This window comes from Orbicella faveolata, unplaced genomic scaffold (genome assembly GCF_042242905.1).
Source record: "Orbicella faveolata isolate gen_17 unplaced genomic scaffold, um_ofav_v1 contig_13, whole genome shotgun sequence".
NCBI classification, from domain to species: domain Eukaryota; kingdom Metazoa; phylum Cnidaria; class Anthozoa; order Scleractinia; family Merulinidae; genus Orbicella; species Orbicella faveolata.
Window position 1 is genome coordinate 21,979,801 of NW_028301540.1, and position 11,136 is coordinate 21,990,936.

At 38.1% G+C, this 11,136-nt stretch overlaps 1 protein-coding gene across 1 annotated transcript; it reads right to left on the reverse strand.

Moving 5' to 3' along the window:
- Nucleotides 1-5,691: 5,691 nt before the first annotated feature.
- Nucleotides 5,692-10,727, reverse strand: LOC149115608 (uncharacterized). The gene is made up of 4 exons (XM_089285081.1): nt 8,288-10,727; nt 7,762-7,872; nt 6,453-6,513; nt 5,692-5,961 (listed from the first exon to the last, which is right to left on the reverse strand). The coding sequence occupies exons 1-2, from the start codon at nt 9,369-9,371 to the stop codon at nt 7,868-7,870; spliced, it is 1,089 nt and encodes a 362-aa protein (XP_089141207.1). The 5' UTR covers nt 9,372-10,727; the 3' UTR covers nt 5,692-5,961; nt 6,453-6,513; nt 7,762-7,867.
- Between the last annotated feature and the right edge of the window lie 409 nt (nt 10,728-11,136).

Consider the following 11,136-nt stretch of genomic DNA (forward strand, 5'->3'; position numbering starts at 1 on the left):
TCGTAGACGGTGTTCGTAGTTGCATCGTAGCCGTCCACGGTGTAGCGACTGTTGGGGATACGGTATTCCCCATCATTTCCAACATGTTGAATTCTCCCACTGATCTGACTTTGTTGCCACAGTAGATATTCCATGGCAACTTTTGACTGATTTGTTTTTAGTCGCCAACCGTGGAGAGGCTCGGAAGCAATTGTGTTGGCTTCCATTCGGTTTTGTTGCAGGTCTCGATTGCATGCCGAAGCTATAGTAATATGACTGAAGGGGTCAAACTTTGTCTCTTTTTCAAAAAGCCGTTTCTTTATCATGCCATTTCTTGAAGTCTTTACGACCGTTGACAGACATTGATTCAGGCATGTAAAATTCTTTCTCGGGAATTGGTCCCACGTAGTCTTGATTTTCAGGCGTGTTAAACAGGTGAGGAAAATAGCCTTTCTTTAACTCTGTTAATCCAAATGTCTTTGGAAATGCAGAAAGCAGCATTTGAAAAAATGACAGAGAGTCAATAAAGTTAATATTGTCAAAGGTTAATTGGAGAAGTTTAGCTCCATTTCTGATTTGATGGAGGACCCTGTGTTGGCGATGATATTCCTCCACGACGAAATAGGAGTCATAGCCAGAAAAGTTATGGGCCGAAACAGTTACATTGCGCGTGTCTTCTTCATTTAACGTATCCAGCCATTCCAGGAAATCGCGGATGCAATCTTCACCTTTGAAGTGGAGTGGACAATTATCATCCTCAGTTTCCGCTATTAAAAGATTAGGGATGTGTTTGCCAGAGAATGGGAGGCTTTTCATCATCATTACCATTATCCTCTGCTACGGCTTCGGTTCGTCACTTGCGTTTTCTCTTTCTCTTCTTCTTTTTTTCTTTTTTCTCTTCAGTTAGCTCTTCCAGTGTTTTAGGTATCTGAATAAAGCATCGGTGGCTTGTGGCCTCTATGTACTCGTGGCAAGAGGGACAGTCTATCTAACTGCATTCATGTTCTTGTTGCTTCTTTAGACCCACCAACAACTTTTTACACTTACGATATTTGCGGGTTGACTGCAAACACTGATGTTTTTGGAGTCAGCGGTTTTTCCCTTGTAGGATTTCATCAGATGATTTTGAAAACAAACATCACCATAAAACTTCCGCTTACAGGATCCACAGGGTGTAGCTGGTGGTTGATTACGACACCTGGCCTCTGTAAAGTCCTCGCATCCTGTTTGTAAGCAGGAAGAACAATGATCAGGGTTGTTTTCACAGGCGTGTTGACCTTTGTTATTGTAGGGTTTGAGACACCTAGTGCAGAAATAACTGTTACCAAAGAACCCAGGTAAGGTAGTGATGACATTGTAGTGTTCATTATCATAACCTCGGGTAGCGTCCACAAGTAAGAGCTAATAATTGTTCAAGGACGGCGTCAATGCAAATCTAGTGAGTTCCTTGTAACTGCATTTTCCCATTTCTACATTAGCTTCTATATGCAGCTTGATTGCTTCATCTCTCTGGATAGAGACACCTCTTCTGAAGCTGTTCCATTTAGGGTGATCATCCACTCTAGCTTTAGCTGTCACAATGGCGCGGGTGCAGCATAGTTCATCTTTGTTATCGATACTGATGACAGAACCTTTGAAATGTTTGAAAGTTTCTGGATTAGAATGTCCAGGTTTCAATTTTCATTTCTGACTGCTACTGCGAGGAGATGTATGAATGTGTGTAAAAGATAATTGAAGCGAATCATTCATTTCAAAGTTCTCGTTTGAGTTTAACACCTGTGACATTTGCTGCAGTAGACTGTCGACACGATCGCTGCCATTTAACCATTCCCCCGCCGGTAACCCTCCATAAGCATAGCTGTTGACTAAGCAATTGCTGGCTAAATTGAAGTAGACACGATCAGCGGCTGGTATCCTGTCTCGGAGAATCAAATTTTGGATTGTTCTATGTAATCCATCAGCAATCCAGGTTCTGTGGTAGCAAGAATTCCCCCCATTTGTTCTTGATTAGTGAGTTGACGTTCTGTAGCCTCGGCGACATTTGACAAAATCGTATCATCGATAGAGTCATCAAGAATCAAACAGAAAATATAAAATAAAATAAATAACCCAGTTCATCACACATTAAGTACACAATATGTATTTTTGTTACAACATATTTAATTTACCTGTTGGAAATAACTGTTTTCTGGTCCATTCTCAATAGCAATAATGGCCTCCAACAATTCTCCATCGCTTATATCCTCAAAGTGGCTTGACATGGGGCGAAAATCTTATCCAGAGAAACAAAAGTTTAGTCAACAGTCCACCATCTGCAAATGATTTCTATCTAGCAAGTCGCAACTTTATTGGTGTCGTTAACTAATCATATTACAGGAAATGGCAGCACATTTCCAACATCCAATCATATTGCACAAAAATGACATCATACTTTCAACCACCAATCAAGTAACATATGACGTTATTGATCTATCATAATTACATTCCCACACGCAGACCACCCGAAAGTTTACTTAGTTTGTTAATTTAATTTTTCCTGTAAATGAATAACAATTACACAACTCGCGTAAAAACAAATGCCTTCATTAGTCTTTTAGCGTCCGTTCAACTCGCCTTAAAAGACAATAGCCTATTCAGTTAAGCTAACAGAGTCTAATCATTCAATGTTTAAGATAATAGTCCATTGTCACATTCTTGCGTTAAGTTTTCAACTCGTATGCAAATTTCGTTATCCCCGCGGCCAATGGGACAGATTATTTGCATCGCGCGCTAAACTTAAATTTAGGAGTAACAGTTCTATTGTAACTTTAAGGTTTATAAAATATGATCAAGCAAACGCTATAGCTTTGCTTATCCTAGATCTGTCCAGTGTTACTTCTGTTATACTGGTAGAATGTTTCCAAGTCTGTCAGCGAGCTATTCAAAATCAAAAGAACTTCTTTTCAAAACCCGTAACCGCCTTCAAATTCCAGGCCTGATATAAAGGATCACAGCGAGCTATTCAATATCAAAAGAACTTCTTTTCAAAACCCGTAACCGCCTTCAAATTCCAGGCCCGATATAAGGGATCACAGTGAGCTATTCAATATCAAAAGAACTTCTTTTCAAAACCCGTAACCGTTTTCAAATTCCAGGCCTGATATAAAGGATTACAGCGAGCTATTCATAATCAAAAGACCTTCTTTTCAAAACCCGTAACCGCCTTCAAATTCCAGGCTTGATATAAAGGATTACAGCAAGCTATTCAAAATCAAAAGAACTTCTTTTCAAAAACCGTAACCACCTTCAAATTCCAGGCCTGATATAAGGGATCACAGTGAGCTATTCAATATCAAAAGAACTTCTTTTTCAAAACCCGTAACCGTTTTCAAATTCCAGACCTGATATAAAGGATCACACCAAGCTATTCAAAATCAAAAGAACTTCTTTTCAAAACCCGTAACCGCCTTCAAATTCCAGGCCCGATATAAAGGATTACAGCGAGCTATTCAAAATCAAAAGAACTTCTTTTCAAAAACCGTAACCGCCTTCAAATTCCAGACTTGATATAAAGGATTACAGCAAGCTATTCAAAATCAAAAGAACTTCTTTTCAAAAACCGTAACCGCCTTCAAATTCCAGGCCTGATATAAGGGATCACAGCGAGCTATTCAATATCAAAAGAACTTCTTTTCAAAACCCGTAACCGTTTTCAAATTCCAGACCTGATATAAAGGATCACACCAAGCTATTCAAAATCAAAAGAACTTCTTTTCAAAACCCGTAACTGTCTTCAAATTCCAGGCCCGATATAAAGGATTACAGCAAGCTATTCAAAATCAAAAGAACTTCTTTTCAAAACCCGTAACCACCTTCAAATTCCAGGTCTGATATAAAGGATTACAGCGAGCTATTCAAAATCAAAAGAATTTTTTTCATAAACCGTAACTGCCTACAACTTCCAGGTCTGATTGAATCACGTATTGATATAAAAAACACAAAGGTTCATTATTGTTTCCATTCATCATCAGTGACCTATTCAAAATCAAAAGAGTTTCTATTGAATGCTCGTACCCTCCTTGAAATTCCAGGTTATCATTAAATTATGTAGTGGTATTGAAAAGCACAAAGGCTCTTCCTTTCCATTCAATTTCAGTGACCTAATTCAAAATCAAAATAATTTCTTGTCAAAGCCCTTAGCCATCTTCAAATTTCAGGTCTGATTAAATCATGTAAGTTAAAGTATGAAGTTATCTTTTCCATTCAATTTCAACGACCCATTTCAAAATAACGGTACGGATTTGTATTCGCCCGACATGTACTCCAATTTCAGGTTATATTTATTACCTCTTGAAAATCATTGTCTCGGTCCGCGTTCTCAAAAGAAGGGACAGCTGCCAAGAGTGGTTCATCAATCAAATTCATTGCTGGTTTTGAGGACACTGTCAAACTGAATTTTATGTCGCTGCAGTTTTGATAATCGATAATTGATTTTGTGAATAATAAGTGCGTGTCTCCACGTGCTCGAGCACAAAATTAAAAGAATTCGGGAAAGCACGTTGGACCATTGACTTTTATTAATGTGGTGGCTCCTAAAAGAGCCGTTTGGTTCTTACCTACATAACATATGTAGGATTTTAAAAGGTCACCATACCTTGCTTTCCCTGCTTCAAGGAGACATCCCTTACCAAATTGGCAGGGCTGCCGCAGCTCTTTTTTTTGACTTTTTTTTGACTGCAGTTTACCTGCCACATAACTGCAGTTTGACTGTTTTTAAGTCACTGCAGTTTGCCTGTGACTCTTTGATTTTTTGACTTTTGTATGACTGCTCATGCAGTCATAATACAGTCATTCTGCAGTCAAATTTAATAGGCAGTCAAAATGCAGTCAATTCAGTTTTGGGATAGAAAGTTCAGGAATTCATGGTATTTCCTGTAACTTGGCTGCCTAGCGACTGCATTTTGACTGCAACTGTCACTAAAACCACAGACCTTTAAGGAAGTCCTGCAATAAATACTAGGTCTGCAGTTTGACTTACCTTTGACTGTTCAAGCCTTTTGGTAGCTGATAAACAGTCAAATGTATTTAACATGTTTTCTATTTATAACTTTTATGTAAAATTGGATCTTATATATCATGGAGTCATTGGGTTAAATAAAATGTAACTCGGATGAATAATAATTGAAACCTATAAAGCATGGATCTGTTCCAGCTAAAAACTTTATTTAGTTTTCTTTTGCAATTGACTAGAAAAATACAAATTGTAAAATAAATTTATATGGAACAAAATTGTTTGCAACAAATGCAACTGCATATATTAGGAGCTGGGAAAAAGAAGCTCAGCTTCAGGCATTTCAGATATTTCTATATTTACTATCTTGGCTCAAATATATAACTAATATATCTTAATCACGAAGGCGCATTTAATTATATAATACAGCCAGTATCATTAACATAGATCCTAATTTGAAACTTATATACCGGTAAACTTTGCATTTTTGACTTGTAGAGTGATATTATTTTTCTTATCATGCGGTATTTTGTGTGAAAAGCAACTGCCATTTTCACGGCCAAAGTTTTAAATTAAAAAACCAACTTGTGTTAATAAAAACTTACCATTAAGTATATTAAACGAATATACCTATAAATGAACTTAGAGTGTTTTAAGAGCTGCTTGGTTTGAGCCTTTGACTGCCTGTATCTCAAAAATGAAAAAATATCACTCTTTTCTGATTTCTTTTTTGGATTATGCTGCATTAGTTTAAGTGTTTACATGTCAAGTTACTAACACTTGCTATGCTACTAGTTTAACTAATATACATGTATTACTGTCCACTTAGCTGCATCCGTGACTAGCATTAAAGCTGAAGCTGAGCTGCTTCTTTGCCTTCCTTGCAGCTGAAGTGCACTTGTTATGAACAATTTTGTTCCAGTCATACACCCTTTGTGGTTTGGACAGTTTGTTTTCTTTCTGCCACAGGGCATGGCATTTCTTTGCATAAGCTGAAAAATTATAACACAAAGAAAAGAGACAGATAAGAAATGAGAATTGCTCATTAAATCATTAAAACTGCTGCTGTATACATGAACAGTTTGTATGGTGCTTGTGCAGACGTGACCATTATTTTACATTAATTCGCTGATCAGATTGAGAAGTCTTGCTATGCAATAATAATATTCAGCTAGAAGAAAGCTGATTCATGAGTAATAAAGTCAAGTTATAATTAAACTGTCTAAACAGACCTTGACAGAGCTCCTCTGGATCTTATTTTAACTTAAGATGACATATCAAATTATTTTTACCTATAATTGCATGTAATATCTGCTGTTGCAGAACTTTCCCTTTGGTTTTTGAGCCATTCTCCCGAAAGGGTACTGAGGTGGCCAGTTCCTCTTGGGTGAATAAAAGTGACATCATGGATGTGATAATGTCCGCTGGATTAAATCCAGCCCTGTCATGGATGGATGGAGCTCTACACAGGAGACATACACACCTGTTCCAGTATAGAGCTCCTGCTTCCCATTTCCAGGAGAAAATAGATCATGGTGTTGACCCTGAATAAATGACACAACAATGATAATTACTATATAAACCTGATTGTAGAATCATTGACCCACGAAAAGCATAAACCACTAACAATGCAACCCAAATATTTGCTGGGAAATTGGGAAAAATAATTGTCATCTGTGACAGAATTAACATGATAATAAGACAGGTCGCATAAATCATGCCCTTAAGGCTCTCAAAGAAAGAAAGTATCTTGATTATTTATAAAAGGATAAATGCTAACCCTACCAAGGTAGTCTACCCAGAATACCATTGGGTCATATCGTTTCAACATTTTTTCAATTATTGAGAGCCGCTCAACATTACTTCAATCATTATTATTATTATTATTACTATTTAAACAAGAAAATTAACAATAAAAAAGTGACTTGATGATTCGATGACTTCATTTCATCATTATCAAACGTGAAATATGAAAAAATTAACATATACATATATATGAAAATAGAAGTGTGAAAAAGAAGAAATACAGAATGTCATAAAACATGATTAGCGCTGCTTAAATTAAAACAAAAAGTTTCGCGCATATCAAGTCTGCTTGAGTGTCATGTCAACAGCAGGTACAAATTTCACTTCAATCTGAGAACTATGCTAGACCATGCAAAACGCTTGTCTTCTACACCAGAGTTCCTTTCGCAACAAAGTAAGAACTTGAAGGGTATATTTTTTAAATTAAAATATCTAGAGAAGCTTATCAATTCGGCTATCTATCACCCTCCAGACCTAATTCACACACCATCTGACAGCCCCATATGGATGATAATACCGATCATTATGCCTTGTAAAGATCAGAAATCTGCTGATGTGGTTAGCAAACAACTTTGCAACCTTGGAAGAAAAATTGATCATGAATAGGCCTTATCACGGTTTTGACGAGTAGGCAAAGTGGGTAGAAATTACAGTGTTTGTATGGGAATCCGACGGCAAATATCTTTTACAAAAATCGAATTCTGGACAACTTATGAATTGTACGGTTAAGATACTTGGCAAAAGTTTTTATTTGCCAAGTTTGAAGTACTGTAGCTGGGTTAGAAAGCGTTCAGTTACGTTTTTAATTTTCCATACATTTGTCTATAATTTTCCCGCGAACCGCGTCAATTTGCGGGAAAAAATATAAACAAATGTATGGGAAATTAAAAATGTAACTGCACACTTTCTAGCCCAGCTACATCCTTCCAACTTGGCAAATAAAAACTTTTGCCAAGTATCTTAACCTTACAATTCATAAGCCTTACCTGGCCTTGGGAAGCACTTCCAGTCAGACACAAGTTTTTGGCTGTAAAGGCGGACTTTATTGTCTCGTTTTTTGACACTAAAGGTGTTGACGTGAAATGTTGTGTTTCACCCTTGGGAAATAAAGATAGCAAAGAATTAATGGATTGCATTAACATTTAAGTTACACCAAGATGCAATTGATTTGCCAAACATGTCTCATCATTTACCTTAAAACCATCAGTAACTTTCTGGAGATATTCAAGTACTTCAGGAGGTGGAACTGTAACATAAGTAAGATTTGGAAAACAAACCGTTAGTGTAGTTAAGTGATGCTGGGAATTTTCATAAGTAGCACCTGACTAGGTTTTTTAGAAGTTTAGCAATTGCTTAAATACCACCAAATTTTATTTGGACGTGATGTCGAAAAGTTTCTGCAACCTTTCAATATTATTATGTTTTTTACTATATCAAAAATGATTCAATATACATGGTATTCAAGTTTGTAATATTGCAGTCCTGACTGAGAAATAATAACACTGACCATACCTAGATAACGAAGCTCATCCACTTCCTCTCTGAGCAGTCTGATCTCAGCATCCTTGTCAAGACAGCTTTGGCAGTCTGAATCCATTGCCATGTCCATATCAAAGCTATTATCATTTTCCAGATTGGTCAAGTCATCTGCAGGATGCACTGCATTGTAAATAGTAGATGACAAAGAGGAATTCAAAGAAGAAGTGGAAGCATTAAGTGACAAATCTGAGTAGGAATGGTGGTCAGTCAGGTCATGAACTTCTCGTGTAGTCTGGCCAGATTGCTTATCAAAAGTTGGAGGCGGTGGTTGATCAAGGTGCAGTACAGAAGCATTATTCACTTGTACTTCTGTTGGCTGATGGCCTGGCATTTGTTGCTGTGGTTGCAGCTGCCTTTGTTGTGGTTTCTGCTGTTGATGCAACTGAAGGTGCTGTGGATTCTGCTGCTGCTGCCCCTGTTGTTGTTGTTGTTGTTGCAATGGTTTTGGATTCCGCTGCTGTTGCAACTGGTGTTGTTGCCATGGTTGCATATTCTGGTGCTGTTGTTGTTGCTGCCATGGTTGCAGATTCTGCTGTTGTTGTTGTTGCTGGTATGGTTGCGGATTCTGCTGTTGTTGTTGTTGCTGGTATGGTTGCAGATTCTGCTGCTGTTGTTGTTGCTGGTATGATTGCAGATTCTGCTGCTGTTGTTGTTGCTGGTATGGTTGCAGATTCTGCTGCTGTTGTTGCTGGTATGGTTGCAGATTCTGCTGCTGTTGTTGTTGCTGGTATGGTCGCAGATTCTGCTGCTGTTGTTGTTGCTGGTATGGTTGCAGATTCTGCTGCTGTTGTTGTTGCCATGGTTGAGGATTCTCTTGCTGTTGTTGGTGCTGCCACTGTTGTGGATTCACTTGCTGTTGCAACTGCAGTTGTTGTTGCTGCTGGTCCTGTTGTTGCTGCTGCTGCTGCAGGTGTTGCTCTTCCTGCCACTGTTGTGGTTTCTGTTGATGTTGCAGCAGCAGTTGTTGTTGCTGCTGCTGTTGCCCTTGCAACTGTTCCTGACATTGCTGCTGGTTTTGAGGTTGCAGTGGCTGTTGCTGCTGCTGTTGCTTTCTCATCTTGTCTTCAAAGTACTCTCTTGCTGCCTTGTGCGAGGTTTCAATTTGCAGATTTTCTTTTTGCTTCTTAGCTTCCTTTTTTTGCTGCTTAGCTTGATTAGAAGCTTCGTTTTCTTTTCTGTTTTTTCTCTGGGTCTACCTCCTGATCGTTTTTAGCCACCAGCACGCTACGTTTTCATTTCTTTGAGCTCTCGTTCTCACTAGTTGAAGGAACATTTTCTGATAGTTCTGTTTCCTTATTAGTTTTTGAAATTTCTTCAATGAGAAGATTCATTTTCTCTTCAAGCTCTTTTTTGTTTTCTGAAAGGAAAGTTATCAAAAGCTATGTCATAACGATCGCCAAACTGGTTCCAGTATTTTCAGTTATATTATTGTTATCAATTTATATCAATTTGACTGTGTAATTTTTATATTCTGCCAAACAGATTTTGCAATTCTCAAAATTAAGAATTTAATACAATCAAAATACAATCTTTACAAATCAAACAAAACAAAGTTTCTACAGTTTCTTCCTGACAAGACCAGTCTATCCGAAATGCAATAACTGTTTGAAAGGCATCCAGCGTAGCGAAGGTCCTAAAACCACTGAGCAACATGCCAATAGTTGTCGACCCAGCGCTGGTTAGACGTAGATAGCAGACATCGAACTTTTTAATGAAGTGAAGAAGAAAGGGAATGATTTTCGCTTCCTTGTAAAAATGTTTTTTTGGTCTGGAAGACAGTTTTAACAGGTTTTTAATAACAACCTAGTTCCTCGATGTCGAGTCGAATTGGCCATAGCAATATCGGAGACTTCAGATGAATCTCAACCGACGATCGCCATTCCAGCAATTCAGACACGAACAGCATCACACACTAAATCAAAATTAGTCGCTGCACTTCCTTTTGAAAGATTGTCAACTCAGTAAGGTAAGAAAAAGGAGTGAAAACAGAAGCCAGCACTTCGTCTTCGAGACATAATGAACATTTCTTCGCGCCTCACTTCATGTAATTTCTCTGCTGTCTCTCGCTCATCACAACCAATCAAAGAGCGCAAAATGTGTGTGACGCTGTTGGCCTCTGTTTGAATTTCGGTTGCGCGGACTGTATTCCGTATGATCAGTGACAAATGTTGCTATGGCAAATGGAAATAATTTTTTTTCCGTGTAGCCCTTCATCAGTGGAAAAAGTCTAGATTTTGGTTTTAAATACAAAGCCAACCCAGCGTTTATCCGAGACCCGGCGTTTATTTGAGAAAATTACGGTAAACAAAGCAAACCCTTGGAGTGTCACAGGTGGTCAAAGGAGAAATGTCACGAAACATCGAAAAGCACACTGTCACGCGATAGGGTGAACGTTGTAAGTTAAATTTTGGCGGTTCAACTTCATTCTCTGTAGTAAATTCTGTGTCGTTTTATACTAAATAATTATACCCTTTTCTTACCCTCGACCCCTTTGAGTTTAAATTTCTTGATCTAAGCTCCAATAGGAGGGTGCAAACTACTCTGTTTCTTGTTTTTAGAGCCAAAGCGTCTCAATTTTTTTGGCCGCTTTTGAAGAAGGGAATGGCATCACGGGCTTTACTAATAGAGATTATGGTTTAGGAGCAAGTATTAACAACAGTAGTGCAACACTTACCGCTGATTTGAACCAATTTTACAGTCCACGGCTTTCCTTCGGCTCTTATTTTCGTAATCTTTCCCTCTTCCCTACACTCTTTTGGGATCTTGGACAGGGCCATAACGTTGAATTCTTTCGTCTCCACCCAGAACATGATAACAAATTT